This window comes from Haliotis rufescens, unplaced genomic scaffold (genome assembly GCF_023055435.1).
Source record: "Haliotis rufescens isolate VD_foot unplaced genomic scaffold, xgHalRufe1.0.p SCAF_28, whole genome shotgun sequence".
NCBI classification, from domain to species: Eukaryota; Metazoa; Mollusca; class Gastropoda; order Lepetellida; family Haliotidae; genus Haliotis; species Haliotis rufescens.
The window spans coordinates 2,344,322-2,367,559 of record NW_025963979.1 but is presented as its reverse complement, the minus strand read 5'-3'; the positions used below and the strand labels follow the sequence as shown (position 1 = coordinate 2,367,559).

At 43.4% G+C, this 23,238-nt stretch overlaps 1 protein-coding gene across 5 annotated transcripts in view; it reads left to right on the top strand.

Annotated features, from left to right (window-relative positions):
* Positions 1–23,238, top strand: part of LOC124123002 (tuberin-like) — a 253,029-nt gene that overhangs the window by 154,378 nt on the left and 75,413 nt on the right. For all 5 annotated transcript variants that reach the window (XR_007222962.1, XM_048402652.1, XM_048402651.1 and 2 more), the window contains 3 exons: positions 10,347–10,496; positions 17,522–17,913; positions 18,505–18,807. Coding sequence is in view for 4 of the 5 variants with exons in the window: in XM_048402652.1 (XP_048258609.1) it covers positions 10,347–10,496; positions 17,522–17,913; positions 18,505–18,807 (845 nt within the window). In the remaining variant the exon portion in view is untranslated. The remainder of the gene's footprint in view (positions 1–10,346; positions 10,497–17,521; positions 17,914–18,504; positions 18,808–23,238) is intronic.

The window sequence follows — 23,238 nt, the reverse complement described above, 5'->3', positions numbered from 1 at the left end:
TCAGGTCAGATAGATCTATGTACTTACATGAAGGGGTCAGGTCAGATACATCTATGTACTTACAGGAAGGGGTCAGGTCAGATACATCTATGTACTTACAGGAAGGGGTCAGGTCAGATACATCTATGTACTTACAGGAAGGGGTCAGGTCAGATACATCTGTATACTTACAGAAAGGGGTCAGGTCATAAACATCTATGTACTTACAGGAAGGGGTCAGGTCAGATACATCTATGTACTTACAGGAAGGGGTCAGGTCAGATACATCTGTATACTTACAGGAAGGGGTCAGGTCAGATATATCTGTATACTTACAGCAAGGGGTCAGGTCAGATATATCTGTATACTTACAGAAAGGGGTCAGGTCATAAACATCTATGTACTTACATGAAGGGGTCAGGTCAGATACATCTATGTACTTACAGGAAGGGGTCAGGTCAGATACATCTGTATACTTACAGGAAGGGGTCAGGTCAGATACATCTGTACACTTACAGGAAGGGGTCAGGTCAGATATATCTGTACACTTACAGGAAGGGGTCAGGTCAGATATATCTGTATACTTACAGGAAGGGGTCAGGTCAGATACATCTGTATACTTACAGGAAGGGGTCAGGTCAGATACATCTGTATACTTACAGGAAGGGGTCAGGTCAGATACATCTGTATACTTACAGGAAGGGGTCAGGTCAGATATATCTGTATACTTACAGGAAGGGGTCAGGTCAGATACATCTGTATACTTACAGGAAGGGGTCAGGTCAGATACATCTGTATACTTACAGGAAGGGGTCAGGTCAGATATATCTGTATACTTACAGGAAGGGGTCAGGTCAGATACATCTATGAACTTACAGGAAGGGGTCAGGTCAGATACATCTGTACACTTACAGGAAGGGGTCAGGTCAGATAGATCTATGTACTTACATGAAGGGGTCAGGTCAGATACATCTATGTACTTACAGGAAGGGGTCAGGTCAGATACATCTATGTACTTACAGGAAGGGGTCAGGTCAGATACATCTATGTACTTACAGGAAGGGGTCAGGTCAGATACATCTGTATACTTACAGGAAGGGGTCAGGTCAGATATATCTGTATACTTACAGGAAGGGGTCAGGTCAGATAGATCTATGTACTTACATGAAGGGGTCAGGTCAGATACATCTATGTACTTACAGGAAGGGGTCAGGTCAGATACATCTATGTACTTACAGGAAGGGGTCAGGTCAGATACATCTATGTACTTACAGGAAGGGGTCAGGTCAGATACATCTGTACACTTACAGGAAGGGGTCAGGTCAGATACATCTATGTACTTACATGAAGGGGTCAGGTCAGATATATCTGTATACTTACAGAAAGGGGTCAGGTCATAAACATCTATGTACTTACATGAAGGGGTCAGGTCAGATACATCTATGTACTTACAGGAAGGGGTCAGGTCAGATACATCTGTATACTTACAGGAAGGGGTCAGGTCAGATATATCTGTACACTTACAGGAAGGGGTCAGGTCAGATATATCTGTACACTTACAGGAAGGGGTCAGGTCAGATATATCTGTATACTTACAGGAAGGGGTCAGGTCAGATACATCTGTATACTTACAGGAAGGGGTCAGGTCAGATACATCTGTATACTTACAGGAAGGGGTCAGGTCAGATACATCTGTATACTTACAGGAAGGGGTCAGGTCAGATATATCTGTATACTTACAGGAAGGGGTCAGGTCAGATACATCGGTAAATTTACAGGAAGGGGTCAGGTCAGATACATCTGTACACTTACAGGAAGGGGTCAGGTCAGATACATCTGTATACTTACAAGAAGGGGTCAGGTCCAATACATCTGTATACTTACAGGAAGGGGTCAGGTCAGATACATCTGTATACTTACAGAAAGGGGTCAGGTCAGATATATCTGTATACTTACAGGAAGGGGTCAGGTCCAATACATCTGTATACTTACAGAAAGGGGTCAGGTCATAAACATCTATGTACTTACAGGAAGGGGTCAGGTCAGATACATCTATGTACTTACAGGAAGGGGTCAGGTCAGATACATCTGTATACTTACAGGAAGGGGTCAGGTCAGATATATCTGTATACTTACAGCAAGGGGTCAGGTCAGATATATCTGTATACTTACAGAAAGGGGTCAGGTCATAAACATCTATGTACTTACATGAAGGGGTCAGGTCAGATACATCTATGTACTTACAGGAAGGGGTCAGGTCAGATACATCTGTATACTTACAGGAAGGGGTCAGGTCAGATATATCTGTACACTTACAGGAAGGGGTCAGGTCAGATATATCTGTACACTTACAGGAAGGGGTCAGGTCAGATATATCTGTATACTTACAGGAAGGGGTCAGGTCAGATACATCTGTATACTTACAGGAAGGGGTCAGGTCAGATACATCTGTATACTTACAGGAAGGGGTCAGGTCAGATACATCTGTATACTTACAGGAAGGGGTCAGGTCAGATATATCTGTATACTTACAGGAAGGGGTCAGGTCAGATACATCTGTATACTTACAGGAAGGGGTCAGGTCAGATACATCTGTATACTTACAGGAAGGGGTCAGGTCAGATATATCTGTATACTTACATGAAGGGGTCAGGTCAGATACATCTATGTACTTACAGGAAGGGGTCAGGTCAGATACATCTGTATACTTACAGGAAGGGGTCAGGTCAGATATATCTGTACACTTACAGGAAGGGGTCAGGTCAGATATATCTGTACACTTACAGGAAGGGGTCAGGTCAGATATATCTGTATACTTACAGGAAGGGGTCAGGTCAGATACATCTGTATACTTACAGGAAGGGGTCAGGTCAGATACATCTGTATACTTACAGGAAGGGGTCAGGTCAGATACATCTGTATACTTACAGGAAGGGGTCAGGTCAGATATATCTGTATACTTACAGGAAGGGGTCAGGTCAGATACATCTGTATACTTACAGGAAGGGGTCAGGTCAGATACATCTGTATACTTACAGGAAGGGGTCAGGTCAGATATATCTGTATACTTACAGGAAGGGGTCAGGTCAGATACATCTATGTACTTACAGGAAGGGGTCAGGTCAGATACATCTGTACACTTACAGGAAGGGGTCAGGTCAGATAGATCTATGTACTTACATGAAGGGGTCAGGTCAGATACATCTATGTACTTACAGGAAGGGGTCAGGTCAGATACATCTATGTACTTACAGGAAGGGGTCAGGTCAGATACATCTATGTACTTACAGGAAGGGGTCAGGTCAGATACATCTGTATACTTACAGGAAGGGGTCAGGTCAGATATATCTGTATACTTACAGGAAGGGGTCAGGTCAGATAGATCTATGTACTTACATGAAGGGGTCAGGTCAGATACATCTATGTACTTACAGGAAGGGGTCAGGTCAGATACATCTATGTACTTACAGGAAGGGGTCAGGTCAGATACATCTATGTACTTACAGGAAGGGGTCAGGTCAGATACATCTGTACACTTACAGGAAGGGGTCAGGTCAGATACATCTATGTACTTACATGAAGGGGTCAGGTCAGATATATCTGTATACTTACAGAAAGGGGTCAGGTCATAAACATCTATGTACTTACATGAAGGGGTCAGGTCAGATACATCTATGTACTTACAGGAAGGGGTCAGGTCAGATACATCTGTATACTTACAGGAAGGGGTCAGGTCAGATATATCTGTACACTTACAGGAAGGGGTCAGGTCAGATATATCTGTACACTTACAGGAAGGGGTCAGGTCAGATATATCTGTATACTTACAGGAAGGGGTCAGGTCAGATACATCTGTATACTTACAGGAAGGGGTCAGGTCAGATACATCTGTATACTTACAGGAAGGGGTCAGGTCAGATACATCTGTATACTTACAGGAAGGGGTCAGGTCAGATATATCTGTATACTTACAGGAAGGGGTCAGGTCAGATACATCTGTATACTTACAGGAAGGGGTCAGGTCAGATACATCTGTATACTTACAGGAAGGGGTCAGGTCAGATATATCTGTATACTTACAGGAAGGGGTCAGGTCAGATACATCTATGTACTTACAGGAAGGGGTCAGGTCAGATACATCTGTACACTTACAGGAAGGGGTCAGGTCAGATAGATCTATGTACTTACATGAAGGGGTCAGGTCAGATACATCTATGTACTTACAGGAAGGGGTCAGGTCAGATACATCTATGTACTTACAGGAAGGGGTCAGGTCAGATACATCTGTACACTTACAGGAAGGGGTCAGGTCAGATACATCTATGTACTTACATGAAGGGGTCAGGTCAGATACATCTATGTACTTACAGGAAGGGGTCAGGTCAGATACATCTATGTACTTACAGGAAGGGGTCAGGTCAGATACATCTATGTACTTACAGGAAGGGGTCAGGTCAGATACATCTGTACACTTACAGGAAGGGGTCAGGTCAGATACATCTATGTACTTACATGAAGGGGTCAGGTCAGATACATCTATGTACTTACATTAAGGGGTCAGGTCAGATACATCTGTACACTTACAGGAAGGGGTCAGGTCAGATAGATCTATGTACTTACATGAAGGGGTCAGGTCAGATACATCTATGTACTTACAGGAAGGGGTCAGGTCAGATACATCTATGTACTTACAGGAAGGGGTCAGGTCAGATACATCTGTACACTTACAGGAAGGGGTCAGGTCAGATACATCTATGTACTTACATGAAGGGGTCAGGTCAGATACATCTATGTACTTACAGGAAGGGGTCAGGTCAGATACATCTATGTACTTACAGGAAGGGGTCAGGTCCAATACATTTGTACACTTACAGGAAGGGGTCAGGTCAGATATATCTGTATACTTACAGGAAGGGGTCAGGTCAGATAAATCTGTATACTTTCAGGAAGGGGTCAGGTCAGATACATCTGTATACTTACAGGAAGGGGTCAGGTCAGATACATCTGTACACTTACAGGAAGGGGTCAGGTCAGATACATATGTACACTTACAGGAAGGTGTCAGGTCAGATACATCTATTTACTTACATGAAGGGGTCAGGTCAGATACATCTATGTACTTACAGGAAGGGGTCAGGTCAGATACATCTGTGTACATACAGGAAGGGGTCAGGTCAGATACATCTATGTACTTACATGAAGGGGTCAGGTCAGATACATCTATGTACTTACAGGAAGGGGTCAGGTCAGATACATCTATGTACTTTCAGGAAGGGGTCAGGTCCAATACATTTGTACACTTACAGGAAGGGGTCAGGTCAGATACATCTGTATACTTACAGGAAGGGGTCAGGTCAGATACATCTGTACACTTACAGTAAGGGGTCAGGTCAGATACATCTGTACACTTACAGGAAGGGGTCAGGTCAGATACATCTGTATACTTACAGGAAGGGGTCAGGTCAGATACATCTGTACACTTACAGGAAGGGGTCAGGTCAGATACATCTGTATACTTACAAGAAGGGGTCAGGTCCAATACATCTGTATACTTACAGGAAGGGGTCAGGTCAGATACATCTGTATACTTACAGAAAGGGGTCAGGTCAGATATATCTGTATACTTACAGGAAGGGGTCAGGTCCAATACATCTGTATACTTACAGAAAGGGGTCAGGTCATAAACATCTATGTACTTACAGGAAGGGGTCAGGTCAGAAACATCTATGTACTTACAGGAAGGGGTCAGGTCAGATACATCTGTATACTTACAGGAAGGGGTCAGGTCAGATATATCTGTATACTTACAGGAAGGGGTCAGGTCAGATATATCTGTATACTTACAGAAAGGGGTCAGGTCATAAACATCTATGTACTTACAGGAAGGGGTCAGGTCAGATACATCTATGTACTTACAGGAAGGGGTCAGGTCCAATACATTTGTACACTTACAGGAAGGGGTCAGGTCAGATACATCTGTATACTTACAGGAAGGGGTCAGGTCAGATACATCTGTACACTTACAGGAAGGGGTCAGGTCAGATACATCTGTACACTTACAGGAAGGGGTCAGGTCAGATACATCTGTATACTTACAGGAAGGGGTCAGGTCAGATACATCTGTACACTTACAGGAAGGGGTCAGGTCAGATACATCTATGTACTTACAGGAAGGGGTCAGGTCAGATACATCTGTATACTTACAGGAAGGGGTCAGGTCAGATATATCTGTATACTTACAGGAAGGGGTCAGGTCAGATATATCTGTACACTTACAGGAAGGGGTCAGGTCAGATACATCTGTATACTTCCAGGAAGGGGTCAGGTCAGATACATCTGTATACTTCCAGGAAGGGGTCAGGTCAGATACATCTGTATACTTACAGGAAGGGGTCAGGTCAGATACATCTGTATACTTACAGGAAGGGGTCAGGTCAGATATATCTGTATACTTACAGGAAGGGGTCAGGTCAGATACATCTGTATACTTACAGGAAGGGGTCAGGTCAGATACATCTGTATACTTACAGGAAGGGGTCAGGTCAGATATATCTGTATACTTACAGGAAGGGGTCAGGTCAGATACATCTATGTACTTACAGGAAGGGGTCAGGTCAGATACATCTGTACACTTACATGAAGGGGTCAGGTCAGATACATCTATGTACTTACATGAAGGGGTCAGGTCAGATACATCTATGTACTTACAGGAAGGGGTCAGGTCAGATACATCTATGTACTTACAGGAAGGGGTCAGGTCAGATACATCTATGTACTTACAGGAAGGGGTCAGGTCAGATACATCTGTACACTTACAGGAAGGGGTCAGGTCAGATACATCTATGTACTTACATGAAGGGGTCAGGTCAGATACATCTATGTACTTACAGGAAGGGGTCAGGTCAGATACATCTATGTACTTACAGGAAGGGGTCAGGTCAGATACATCTATGTACTTACAGGAAGGGGTCAGGTCAGATACATCTATTTACTTATAGGAAGGGGTCAGGTCCAATACATCTGTATACTTACAGGAAGGGGTCAGGTCAGATACATCTGTATACTTACAGGAAGGGGTCAGGTCAGATACATCTATGTACTTACATGAAGGGGCCAGGTCAGATACATCTATGTACTTACAGGAAGGGGTCAGGTCAGATACATCTATGTACTTACAGGAAGGGGTCAGGTCAGATACATCTATGTACTTATAGGAAGGGGTCAGGTCCAATACATCTGTATACTTACAGGAAGGGGTCAGGTCAGATTCATCTGTATACTTACAGGAAGGGGTCAGGTCAGATATATCTGTATACTTACAGGAAGGGGTCAGGTCAGATACATCTATACACTTACAAGAAGGGGTCAGGTCCAATACATCTGTACACTTACAGGAAGGGGTCAGGTCAGATACATCTGTATACTTACAGGAAGGGGTCAGGTCAGATACATCTGTATACTTACAGGAAGGGGTCAGGTCATAAACATCTATGTACTTACAGGAAGGGGTCAGGTCAGATACATCTATGTACTTACAGGAAGGGGTCAGGTCAGATACATCTGTATACTTACAGGAAGGGGTCAGGTCAGATATATCTGTACACTTACAGGAAGGGGTCAGGTCAGATATATCTGTATACTTACAGGAAGGGGTCAGGTCAGATACATCTGTATACTTACAGGAAGGGGTCAGGTCAGATACATCTGTATACTTACAGAAAGGGGTCAGGTCAGATACATCTATGTACTTACATGAAGGGGTCAGGTCAGATACATCTGTACACTTACAGGAAGGGGTCAGGTCCAATACATCTGTATACTTACAGGAAGGGGTCAGGTCAGATACATCTGTACACTTACAGGAAGTGGTCAGGTCAGATACATCTATGTACTTACATGAAGGGGTCAGGTCAGATACATCTATGTACTTACAGGAAGGGGTCAGGTCAGATACATCTATGTACTTACAAGAAGGGGTCAGGTCCAATACATCTGTACACTTACAGGAAGGGGTCAGGTCAGATACATCTGTATACTTACAGGAAGGGGTCAGGTCAGATACATCTATGTACTTACATGAAGGGGTCAGGTCAGATACATCTATGTACTTACATGAAGGGGCAAGGTCAGATACATCTATGTACTTACAGGAAGGGGTCAGGTCAGATACATCTATGTACTTACAGGAAGGGGTCAGGTCAGATACATCTATGTACTTATAGGAAGGGGTCAGGTCCAATACATCTGTATACTTACAGGAAGGGGTCAGGTCAGATTCATCTGTATACTTACAGGAAGGGGTCAGGTCAGATATATCTGTATACTTACAGGAAGGGGTCAGGTCAGATACATATGTACACTTACAAGAAGGGGTCAGGTCCAATACATCTGTACACTTACAGGAAGGGGTCAGGTCAGATACATCTGTATACTTACAGGAAGGGGTCAGGTCAGATACATCTGTATACTTACAGGAAGGGGTCAGGTCATAAACATCTATGTACACTTACAGGAAGGGGTCAGGTCAGATACATCTATGTACTTACAGGAAGGGGTCAGGTCAGATACATCTGTATACTTACAGGAAGGGGTCAGGTCAGATATATCTGTACACTTACAGGAAGGGGTCAGGTCAGATATATCTGTATACTTACAGGAAGGGGTCAGGTCAGATACATCGGTATACTTACAGGAAGGGGTCAGGTCAGATACATCTGTATACTTACAGAAAGGGGTCAGGTCAGATACATCTATGTACTTACATGAAGGGGTCAGGTCAGATACATCTGTACACTTACAGGAAGGGGTCAGGTCCAATACATCTGTATACTTACAGGAAGGGGTCAGGTCAGATACATCTGTACACTTACAGAAAGGGGTCAGGTCAGATACATCTATGTACTTACATGAAGGGGTCAGGTCAGATACATCTATGTACTTACAGGAAGGGGTCAGGTCAGATACATCTATGTACTTACAAGAAGGGGTCAGGTCCAATACATCTGTACACTTACAGGAAGGGGTCAGGTCAGATACATCTGTATACTTACAGGAAGGGGTCAGGTCAGATACATCTGTATATTTACAGGAAGGGGTCAGGTCAGATACATCTGTATACTTACAGGAAGGGGTCAGGTCAGATACATCTATGTACTTATAGGAAGGGGTCAGGTCAGATACATCTGTACACTTACAGGAAGGGGTCAGGTCAGATACATCTATGTACTTACAGGAAGGGGTCAGGTCAGATACATCTGTATACTTACAGGAAGGGGTCAGGTCAGATATATCTATGTACTTACAGGAAGGGGTCAGGTCAGATATATCTGTATACTTACAGGAAGGGGTCAGGTCAGATATATCTGTATACTTACAGGAAGGGGTCAGGTCAGATACATCTGTATACTTACAGGAAGGGGTCAGGTCAGATACATCTGTACACTTACAGGAAGGGGTCAGGTCAGATACATCTGTACACTTACAGGAAGGGGTCAGGTCAGATACATCTATTTACTTACATGAAGGGGTCAGGTCAGATACATCTATGTACTTACAGGAAGGGGTCAGGTCAGATACCTCTATGTACATACAGGAAGGGGTCAGGTCAGATACATCTATGTTCTTACATGAAGGGGTCAGGTCAGATACATCTATGTACTTACAGGAAGGGGTCAGGTCAGATACATCTATGTACTTTCAGGAAGGGGTCAGTTCCAATACATTTGTACACTTACAGGAAGGGGTCAGGTCAGATACATCTGTATACTTACAGGAAGGGGTCAGGTCAGATACATCTGTACACTTACAGGAAGGGGTCAGGTCAGATACATCTGTACACTTACAGGAAGGGGTCAGGTCAGATACATCTGTATACTTACAGGAAGGGGTCAGGTCAGATACATCTGTACACTTACAGGAAGGGGTCAGGTCAGATACATCTATGTACTTACAGGAAGGGGTCAGGTCAGATACATCTGTACACTTACAGGAAGGGGTCAGGTCAGATACATCTGTATACTTACAGGAAGGGGTCAGGTCAGATACATCTGTATACTTACAGGAAGGGGTCAGGTCAGATACATCTGTATACTTACAGGAAGGGGTCAGGTCAGATTCATCTGTATACTTACAGAAAGGGGTCAGGTCAGATATATCTGTATACTTACAACTTACAGGAAGGGGTCAGGTCAAATACATCTATGTACTTACAGGAAGGGGTCAGGTCAGTTATATCAGTCAGTACAGAAGCACACACCCTTTAGACATTATGTGCCAGTACAAATACAGCTCAATAGTTTCTGTGTTTGATCTTTGTCAACACCTTATGTGAAGACACCTGCTGATATGTCTACCTGTATAAACTGTAGACGCAGAATGGTGTCGGGATCTGCTTTGACCAAACGGGACCCACCACCTGTGGATGAGAAAATGACTCTCTTCCATCGGGAACTGACTGAGACATGCACTGATGTCATGGCCAGATATGCTTTTGCCAACTTTTCAGCAGTACCACACAGGTGAGTAAATCTTAGTAGTGGCAGTACTACATTGGTGAGACTACATATATATGCAAGAACATCTTAGTAGTGGCAGTACTACATTGGTGAGACTACATATATATGCAAGAACATCTTAGAAGTGGCAGTACTACATTGGTGAGACTACATATATGGGTCATTCTCAAAAAAAGTGAGTTTTTTAGTCCGAGTTGAATAACAATTAAAATATTTATTTTAGATATGTTTAAACACAAGTGTTTTTCGTAGAACATACCATGGTGTCTGAAAGTTAAGTTTCAGTATTTCTTATTAGGTATTTTATTTTAATTAAAACTGCTTAATTGCGGTTAAATTGAGCTGAAGGGTGTGTCCGTAACCCTATGTTTGCACATCAACATTGTTTAATGTGGCTAAAAATAAAAAATATTATGTAAATAATGTTTATATATTGTACATTACCTTTCTAACTCATGATATAAACTTATCTTTTGAAGATACACTCTTTTATTTATATTGGTTTTTGGTAAGAAACACTTGTACATAAAAAAGTGTCTGTCCTGTTACCAGGATGGATCAAAACTGAAAAATAAATAATCCTTCAAGATTCCCATAATTCAAAATAACAGAAATACAGCTTACTTCCTGTACTATCATGGCAGCAGTGTCCTTCAAGTGAGAGAAGACTTTGGATAATTCTGCTTGACAGGGAAGTTTAGTGCTATCATGAATACTCTTTTCTTATGTCTGTGCTGTTACTGCTCATTTTTGCCAAAACAAATATTTTTTTCTAAAACCATTTTTTCAGAATATTAGAAAATATGAACTGTTCACAATGCCATGTGGTCTCAACATTTCAAGGGAGGTCTCATTAAAAAAAACTGTTATTAATGTCAATTTGTCTATGCTGTTACTGTCTGTGCTGTTACCTTCAAACATGTAAACAGGACAGACATTCCGTGGTAACAGCACAGACTTATCATCATCTTAAACTGTCTTTCCTTGTTTAACCAATCAATAATATAATTACCATAATAACTCAAATAATTCCTTTTGAAATAACACAGACATTCAAGAGGCTATGGTTGTACAAATCTTCCAAGCTGAATAAAAACAAGTTGCTCAAGACTTAAAAGTAACAGCAGAGACAAATATTGGTAACAGCACAGACATTTGGTCAGCTTTATCTAACTATTCTTGTCCAATCACTCAATATTTAAATTTTATGAAACATTAAGACATATGTTTTCAAATTTATCACAGTTTAGAAGAAAACATATACATAAAAAATAGACTACTTTGTTGAAGATAGTTATCTGATGAAAAAGTAACAGCACAGACATTCCGTGGTAACAGCACAGACTTATCATCACCTTAAACTGTCTTTCCTAGTATAACCAATCAATAATATAATTACCATATTAACACAAATAATTCTTTTGTAATAACACAGGCATTCAAGAGGCTATGGCTGAACAAATCTTCCAAGCTAAATAAAAAAAATTGGTTAAGACTTAAAAGTAACAGCACAGACATTTGGTCATCTTTATCTAACGTTTCTTATCCAATCACTAAATATTCTAATTTTATGAAACATTAAGAGATATGTTTTCAAATTTATCACAGTTTAGAAGAAAACATATATACATAAAAAAATAGACTACTTTGTTGAAGATAGTTATCTGATGAAAAAACAACAGAAGGGTGGAGAAGACAGGTGGTGTGGTGGAAAAGGGTGAGGTTGTGAAAAGTGTGGAGAGGACAGATGGTGTGTTGGAGAAGGGTGAGGTTGAGAAAAAGGTGGAGAGGACAGGTGGTGTGGTGGAGAAGGGTGAGGTTGAGAAAAAGGTGGAGAGGACAGGTGGTGTGGTGGAGAAGGGTGAGGTTGAGAAAAAGGTGGAGAGGACAGGTGGTGTGGTGGAGAAGGGTGAGGTTGAGAAAAAGGTGGAGAGGACAGGTGGTGTGGTGGAGAAGGGTGAGGTTGAGAAAAAGGTGGAGAGGACAGGTGGTGTGGTGAAGAAGGGTGAGGTTGAGAAAAAGGTGGAGAGGACAGGTGGTGTGGTGGAGAAGGGTGAGGTTGAGAAAAGTGAGAGTGACATTTTACTATCCGTTCCAGATGATACAGAAGAGTGTCTTGGAAAATGTGTGGTTGTGTTATATGATGGTTTTCCATATCCTGGATACATAGATGTTTCTACCTATGATATATATGTCGAATGCATGCACAAGCCTGGCAAAAAATGAGATCAAAAATGATTCTTTTGGCCAAGACTCCTGCTGGACAAATGCTGGTACAAGCACGAGGACATTATTACCATCATTCCTGAACGAAAGAAGATTGAAGGCACTGCTTCCCACTTCAGTGTTGAAAACATTTACTGGGAAGCTATTACAGATATGATAAAACAGAAACAATAAACAACCTGTGGTTTCTGGGTGAATGAAAGGCACCATTTAATTCTGGCACTAATCAAATAAACATAGATACAAATGAATTTTACCTTTAAGTAAACTATAATTCACCTTTTCAGACCGTTTATTTGAGTATTTGCGAATACAATTGCAAAAGAATACAGCTTCAACAGGAAATCTTCTGACAAGTTTTTTTTCTCCAGATTATGTTGATGTTTGACATGGATAAAGTTGGTTATTGTGTTGTTGCTTCATGACAAAAACTGTCACATGACTATTTAGTGTAAGTTTAAATCAATTTAAATTCTTTGTAATTCTAGGGATTAACCCAAAATGCAAAAGTTATTGTCTTTGGCGTTACTTCCGTCTGTGCTGTTACCTACCAGTATCCTACATTCACATTACATAGAAGAACATTCAGTTAATAACATCCATATGATCAGATACTGTTAATTAAGCAAAACATTTTCTTATTTGTCAGAGTTCAAAACTTTGAACTTCTGAACAGGATAGTTGACTGCAAACATAAGTTTGTCCGTCCTGTTACTTTCAATTGTCCGTCCTGTTACCGACCGTTTTCTATAGTTCAGATTACATACAAGAATATTCAGTTAATTACACCTTATATGTTCAGGTGTAATCAATTGCACATACTTTTTTCGTATTTGTCAGATATTTCAAAATCTTGAAACTCCTGAACGTTATAGTTATCTGCAATCAAAGCCGATTGTCCGTCCTGTTACTTTCAATTGTCCGTCCTGTTACTACGTTGTCTGTCCTGTTACCAGCACTTAAAATAGAAATATACTGATTATTTATTTTTATTTTTCAGAAGAACATATTTGAATTCAAACATATATCATCTAATGAAGCATATGTGTAATATATGATGCAATAATCAGGGTATGTTTGTCATATTGGATTTGAATGAATTCAAATGTTTTCATTTGACTCAAATGCTGGACAAATCTGTCCATAAAATAATGTATCCAATCTCTTTTTAATTGTACTCATTGAAATATTAAACAATACATTTAAAAACAAGAACTGACATGATTTGTGTTGAACTTTGAAAAATATTGTTACAGAAAATATAATTGTTAACATGGTAACAGGACAGACATATTTTTCCTATTCAGTGTTAATTAATTATCATAATTAGGACATCATTGATTATTAAGGTGTCATTTTGCTTAACATTATTATTCAGAAGTTACTTTGTGTACTGAGTCTATAAAAAAGGAATTTTACAAAAGACAATTTTGATGTTTTTGCTTAGTTGAAATTCTGACATTTTTTGAGAATGACCCATATATGCAAGAACATCTTAGTAGTGGCAGTAGTACATTGGTGAGACTACATATATATGCAAGAACATCTTAGTAGTGGCAGTACTACATTGGTGAGACTACATATATATGCAAGAACATCTTAGTAGTGGCAGTACTACATTGGTGAGACTACATATATATGCAAGAACATCTTAGTAGTGGCAGTACTACATTGGTGAGACTACATATATATGCAAGAACATCTTAGAAGTGGCAGTACTACATTGGTGAGACTACATATATATGCAAGAACATCTTAGTAGTGGCAGTACTACATTGGTGAGACTACATATATATGCAAGAACAACTTGGTATTGGCAGTACTACATTGGTGAGACTACATATATATGCAAGAACATCTTGGTAGTGGCAGTACTACATTGGTGTGAGACTACATATATATGCAAGAACATCTTGGTAGTGGCAGTACTACATTGGTGAGACTACATATATATGCAAGAACATCTTAGAAGTGGCAGTACTACATTGGTGAGACTACATATATATGCAAGAACATCTTAGTAGTGGCAGTACTACATTGGTGGGACTACATATATATGCAAGAACATCTTGGTAGTGGCAGTACTACATTGGTGAGACTACATATATATGCAAGAACATCTTAGTAGTGGCAGTACTACATTGGTGTGAGACTACATATATATGCAAGAACATCTTAGTAGTGGCAGTACTACATTGGTGAGACTACATATATATGCAAGAACATCTTAGAAGTGGCAGTACTACATTGGTGAGACTACATATATATGCAAGAACATCTTAGTAGTGGCAGTACTACATTGGTGAGACTACATATATATGCAAGAACATCTTAGTAGTGGCAGTACTACATTGGTGTGAGACTACATATATATGCAAGAACATCTTAGTAGTGGCAGTACTACATTGGTGAGACTACATATATATGCAAGAACATCTTAGTAGTGGCATTACTACACAGGTGAGACTACATGTTGACTACAAATTCTTGGGAATCAGATTCTGCATGAGGAAATACCTGATTGAGGTACCAGAAGACCGGGAGACATAAAGTCAAAGCTATCTACAGATCATTATTCACAAACAGATTTCAATCTATCAGTGGCAAGTAGTCCAAGGCCTACTTACCTCTGCTCAAGCCCTAACTATAAGCATCAGACTGCAGTTTCATCTCTTTCAGAGATTTCTGAGACCATTCCTAGACCATACAGACCGACTACCACAATGACTGAAGAAATATCTTCAGTCAAATCAGATGTTTGAGTAGGGACCTGTTTGAATGAGCCGGCTTACCACCAGCATCTATGCGTCGACGCATCCCTACAAGTAACCTCAGGGATATGGTCCCCACAAGAAAAACTTCTCCATATAAATTATCTGGAGTTAGAAGCCATCATTAGAGCGATAACACATGGGCCCCACAACCCAAACACACTTCTTCATGATAAGAACAGACAACTCAACTCTGGACTTTAAATCAATCTCCAAGGAACAACCAGATCAGCAACCCTTCTGAGATTAAAATTTCAACTGTTCAAACTAACAGACAGTCTCACTCTACGCATAAAAGCAAGTTACATCCCAGGTGTGCTAAATGTCCTAGCAGATGCTCTATCCAGGCCATCCAAACCATTCCCAACGGAATGGATGCTCCATCTGGAGGCACTCCAGCTGATGACAAGGGAAAAAGGTTGCCCATCAACAGACTTATTTGCAACAAGGTTCAAAAAAAAAAAAAAAGACGTTCATCTTACCATTCACAGACCAACTGGCTTGGGCCACCAACGCCAACAACCTATTTCTGCTTTTAGGTCGAACCTTACTGGCCGGCAAAGATTGGTTCCCAGAGCATATTGCGCTAACAGCGAAACAAACAGTAAAACTCCCAAGCTGGACAAACCTTCTTACAGCATCCTCACGCCATGCAAGTTCATCAAAAGCAATATGCTTACGAACTGCATGCATGGACATGACACGTTCAACCTTACTAGAAGGTGATATTCAGATAGAGCAGCCAAGGCAGTCTCCATAGCAGATCTATGAGGAATTTGTACAATGACCAATTTGCAACCTTAAAAGGGTTTACGGCAGCCAAGGCTACCTTACCACTAGTAGCAAAATTCCTGTGCCTCCTACGTAGTACGAGGAATCTCAAAGGTTCAACATTAACTACCTACCTTGCAGCGATAAGTTCTGTGCTACACCATGCATATCGGAATCAAGCTCACCAAAGTTCCAGAATTACGAGCCTTGCTACAATCATACAGGCTTAATCTAACCGTGGTACTTAATCACCCCACTTGTGGATGTATAAACCCTTTTAACAAGCTGACTTTGAAGTCTAATGCAGAAGACATTATTTGTACTATCTACAGCATCTAGAATCGATTCATGCAAACGATTTCTCATGTACTTGATTTGACAGCGGTGAGATTATATATCTTCTCATCTCAGCACGAGATGGGATTTTATCGCCAAGAATAAACATCCTGGTCAGACAGACCGTAGACAGTTTCATATTTGGCCACTTTCGTCAATCCTAGGATCCAAGGACACCGAAGATTTATCCTGATGTTCAGTTTAAGCCTTACGCATCCACCTAAACAGATCAAGCTACAGACGACAGTAATTAAGAAGGTTGTTCATACCATTATCTAGGAATAAAATACCACAAAAGTATCCAGAACACCATTTCTTTCTGGATAAGAGCAGTAATCCTTAGAGCCTACAGAGGGACAGGCCAGCCCACCGCACTCAGCCTCCAACCCACATGAAGTCAGAGCCATAGTGCCTACTACTTTCACAAGAAGGAGGTGGTACCCTGTTTTGATATACGGAAGTAATTAAGAATAATATCACATTCCCAGAGGTTAATGAATAGATCTCGATCTGAACCACAAACAGGTGGAACCCACCACCAACCGTGTCATTCAAGCAATAAGTATGAGTCCCTCACTTATCCCTGACTCATACACTAAAGCACCCACCCAGTCGTTAAGTATGGGAAATGAGAGAGTGAAAAGTCCAGGGGTGTGTTCAGGTGAGATGTTTTCTCTGTTCTCCAGGAACACAGTTCAGGTAGTTTCCACTACCTTTTGGAAATGAGTAGTGATAAGCAATAAGTATGAGTCAGGTAAAGTATAAATATTAATTTTACCTTAAAAAATACATTTTCATATACATTTATATTTTCTTTACCCATCATCTGTCCCAGATGAGTATGTTTTAAATGCATCTGTTTCTGTTTAAGAATATTAATGTATAAGGTGTTATGTGACTATATTATAATGTTTTTCTCACAAGGTCTCAGCTGGTACAGTTTTTACTCTCTGGAACACAGAATCAGACATGGCTGCTTGGCAACAAAATCATCACCATAACAACAAGTGGGAGTGGTGTTAAGGCAGCTAATGCCGGTGTTTGTGAGAAATGCATCCTGTTATATCATGAAGCACAAGAAGGAAGACAGCCGCCAGTTTCTGCAAAGAGAGAGCGCCGCAGGCACAAGTCTGCTGCCTGTCTGAGTCGCAGTCAGAGTCAGGTGGAGCCCACCTCCTCCCCTAGTGCTGATGATATTGGTGTGCAGCAAACCAAGTGGTCACACGACGACCTCAGTGTCACCCGGGGCAGTGACGATGTAGGAGTCCAAACTGGCAGCTCACTGTCAGGGGATTCTCTTGACTCGTACCTCTTTGGTGAGTTGAGGAGGCATACAAGATCACTAAAATTTAATTTATTTGTGTTATTAAGTAGCAGCGAGGTTGTTGCAGCTAATATGGTCCAGCTGTAAACACTATTTGGGCAACACTGGAGTCAAATTATAGCTGATCAAAATGCTTGATAAGATCACCTGAGAAGGGTACACGTTTTTGACAGAAGTGAATATTTGATACAGAAATGATTGTAAACAGATGAGCCTTTTTTTTTAAGTAAAGTTAAGAAACACAAAAGTGTATACTTTCAATACCTAACCAAACTTTGACAGCCTTGTACATAACTGAATGCAAAAGTACTTAAGAAGATCCATATACAGTCAAATATCTCTGTGTCGAACTTTGATGTGTTGAACATGCGGTTGTGTCAAAGTAAAAGTTTTCCCCTCGTATTCCTTCTTAATTCATCACTTTCGACTGTGTTGAACCTTGGATAACTCAAAGTATTTCCGTAGGTCCTTTCAACTATAACACAACAGTGTTTGACTGCAACTTGAAAAGTTAATGGGTGTATCTTCCCATGTTGACTCACTTGTTTTCTCAATATAAGCATTGCAAAACTATAATGTACAGGTTCGAAAAGTGAGACGGAAGAGAAGCCCTTCTCCCCTAGCCTGCTTCCCTGTACCTGCTGGTGCATTGGCTGGGCAGAAGTCAACATCCGCGGGCCCAGTGGCAATGTATCGTGGGTCATGAGGATCGAGAATGAGATCAGCTCCAGTGCTGCAAGCCGTGAGGTCTCCTTACAGGACATCACAATGTTGTTTAAACCTATGCGAGAGGAGTGGCACAGCAGCAAAGAGGGAGGCCGAAAAATTGATAGTGAGAGTCTTGGAGAGGAGGAATATGAGTCTCTCTACTCCAAACACTTCTCAGGTGAGTCCCAAACCCTAGAATACGTCTCAAAACAACTCTTCAACCAATCCCACCTTCAAACATTTCTCCAACCAGTCCACTCAATCATAACCACCTGCAACAGTTTCCCAGATGCAAACACTAGAAGTCTTCTCAAACCAGTATCTACACCTCTGTACAGCACCCACACTTCCACACACCTCTGTACAGCACCCACACTTCCACATACCTCTGACCAGCACCCACACTTCCATACACCTCTGACCAGTACCCACACTTCCACACACCTCTGACCAGTAACCACACTTCCACACACCTCTGACCAGTACCCACACTTCCACACACCTCTGACCAGTACCCTCACTTCCAAATATATCTGACCAGTACCCACACTTCCACACACCTCTGACCAGTACCCTCACTTCCAAATACCTCTGACCAGTACCCACACTTCCACACACCTCTGACCAGTACCCACACTTCCACACACCTCTGACCAGTACCCACACTTCCAAATACCTCTGACCAGTACCCACACTTCCACACACCTCTGACCAGTACCCTCACTTCCAAATACATCTGACCAGTACCTACACTTCCACACACCTCTGACCAGCACCCACACTTACACACACCTCTGACCAGCACCCACACTTACACACACCTCTGACCAGTACCCACACTTCCACACACCTCTGACCAGTACCCACACTTCAACACACCTCTGACCAGCACCCACACATCCACACACCTCTGACCAGCACCCACACTTCACTACACCTCTGACCAGTACCCACACTCCCACACACCTCTGACCAGCACCCACATTTCCAAATACCTCTGACCAGTACCCACACTTCCACACACCTCTGACCAGTACCCACACTTTCACACACCTCTGACCAGTACCCACACTTCCACACACTTCTGACCAGCACCCACACTTCCACACACCTCTGACCAGTACCCACACTTTCACACACCTCTGACCAGTACCCACACTTCCACACACCTCTGACCAGTACCCACACTTCCACACACCTGTGACCAGCACCCACACATCCACACACCTCTGACCAGTACCCTCACTTTCAAAAACATCTGACCAGTACCCACACTTCCACACACCTCTGACCAGTACCCGAACTTCCACACACCTGTGACCAGCACCCACACATCCACACACCTCTGACCAGTACCCTCACTTTCAAAAACATCTGACCAGTACCCACACTTCCACACACCTCTGACCAGCACCTCACTTCACTTCACCTCTTACCAGTACCCACACTTCCACACACCTCTGACCAGCACCCTCACTTCCACATACCCCTGACCAGTACCCACACTTCAGCACACCTCTGACCAGTACCTTCACTTCCACACACTTCTGACCAGCACCCACACTTCACTACACCTCTGACCAGTACCCACACTTCCACACACCTCTAACCAGCACCCACACTTCCACACACCTCTGTACAGCACCCACACTTCCACACACCTCTGACCAGTACCCACACTTTCACACACCTCTGACCAGAACCCACACTTCCACACACCTGAGACCAGCACCCACACTTCCACACACCTCTGACCAGCACCCACACCTCCACACACCTCTGTACAGCGCCCACACTTCCACACACCTCTGACCAGCACCCACACTTCCACACACCTCTGACCAGCACCCACACTTCACTACACCTCTGACCAGTACCCACACTTCCACACACCTCTGTACAGCGCCCACACTTCCACACACCTCTGACCAGTACCCACACTTCCAAATACCTCTGACCAGTACCCGCACTTCCACACACCTCTGACCAGTACCCTCACTTCCAAATACATCAGACCAGTACCCACACTTCCACACACCTCTGACCAGTACCCACACTTCCAAATACCTCTGACCAGTACCCGCACTTCCACACACCTCTTACCAGTACCCTCACTTCCAAATACCTCTGACCAGTACCCACACTTCCACACACCTCTGACCAGCACTCACACTTCACTACACCTCTGACCAGTACCCACACTTTCACACACCTCTGACCAGTACCCACACTTCCACACACCTGTGACCAGCACCCACACATCCACACACCTCTGACCAGTACCCTCACTTTCAAAAACATCTGACCAGTACCCACACTTCCACACACCTCTGACCAGTACCCGAACTTCCACACACCTGTGACCAGCACCCACACATCCACACACCTCTGACCAGTACCCTCACTTTCAAAAACATCTGACCAGTACCCACACTTCCACACACCTCTGACCAGCACCTCACTTCACTTCACCTCTTACCAGTACCCACACTTCCACACACCTCTGACCAGCACCCTCACTTCCACATACCCCTGACCAGTACCCACACTTCAGCACACCTCTGACCAGTACCTTCACTTCCACACACTTCTGACCAGCACCCACACTTCACTACACCTCTGACCAGTACCCACACTTCCACACACCTCTAACCAGCACCCACACTTCCACACACCTCTGTACAGCACCCACACTTCCACACACCTCTGACCAGTACCCACACTTTCACACACCTCTGACCAGAACCCACACTTCCACACACCTGAGACCAGCACCCACACTTCCACACACCTCTGACCAGCACCCACACCTCCACACACCTCTGTACAGCGCCCACACTTCCACACACCTGTGACCAGCACCCACACTTCCACACACCTCTGACCAGCACCCACACTTCACTACACCTCTGACCAGTACCCACACTTCCACACACCTCTGTACAGCGCCCACACTTCCACACACCTCTGACCAGTACCCACACTTCCAAATACCTCTGACCAGTACCCGCACTTCCACACACCTCTGACCAGTACCCTCACTTCCAAATACATCAGACCAGTACCCACACTTCCACACACCTCTGACCAGTACCCACACTTCCAAATACCTCTGACCAGTACCCGCACTTCCACACACCTCTTACCAGTACCCTCACTTCCAAATACATCTGACCAGTACCCACACTTCCACACACCTCTGACCAGTACCCTCACTTCCAAATACCTCTGACCAGTACCCACACTTCCACACACCTCTGTACAGCACCCACACTTCCACCCACCTCTGTACAGCACCCACACTTCCACACACCTCTGACCAGCACCCACACTTCCACACACCTCTGACCAGTACCCTCACTTCCAAATACCTCTGACCAGTACCCACTCTTCCACACACCTCTGACCAGTACCCACACTTCCACACACCTCTGACCAGCACCCACACTTCCACACACCTCTGACCAGCACCCACACTTCCACACACCTGTGACCAGCACCCACACTTACACACACCTCTGACCAGCACCCACACTTCCACACACCTCTGACCAGTACCCACACTTCGACATACCTCTGACCAGTACCCACACTTCCACGTACCTCTTACCAGTACCTACACTTCCACACACCTCTGACCACCACCTACACTTACACACACCTCTGACCAGCACCTACACTTTCACACACATCTGACCAGCACCCACACTTCCACACACCTCTGACCAGTACCCACACTTCCACACACCTCTGACCAGTACCCACACTTCCACACACCTCTGACCAGCACCCACACATCCACACACCTCTGACCAGCACCCACACTTCACTACACCTCTGACCAGTACCCACACTTCCACATACCTCTGACCAGCACCCACACCTCCACACACCTCTGTACAGCGCCCACACTTCCACACACCTCTGACCAGTACCCACACTTAACACACCTCTGACCAGTACCCACATTTCCAAATACCTCTGACCAGTACCCACACTTCCACACACCTCTGACCAGTACCCTCACTTCCAAATACCTCTGACCAGTACCCACACTTCCCACACCTCTGACCAGTACCCATACTTCCACACACCTCTGACCAGCACCCACACTTCTACACACCTCTGACCAGCACCCACACTTCCACACACCTCTGTACAGCACCCACACTTCCACACACCTCTGTACAGAACCCACACTTCCACACACCTCTGACCAGCACCCACACTTCACTACACCTCTGACCAGTACCCACACTTCCACACACCTCTGACCAGCACCCACACTTCCACACACCTCTGACCAGTACCAACACTTCCACACACCTCTGACCAGTACCCACACTTCCAAATACCTCTGACCAGTACCCACACTTCCACACACCTCTGACCAGTACCCACACTTCCACACACCTCTGACCAGTACCCGCACTTCCACACACCTCTTACCAGTACCCTCACTTCCAAATACATCTGACCAGTACCCACACTTCCACACACCTCTTACCAGTACCCTCACTTCCACACATCTCTGACCAGTACCCACACTTCCACACACCTCTGACCAGTACCCACACTTCCACACACCTCTGACCAGCACCCACACTTC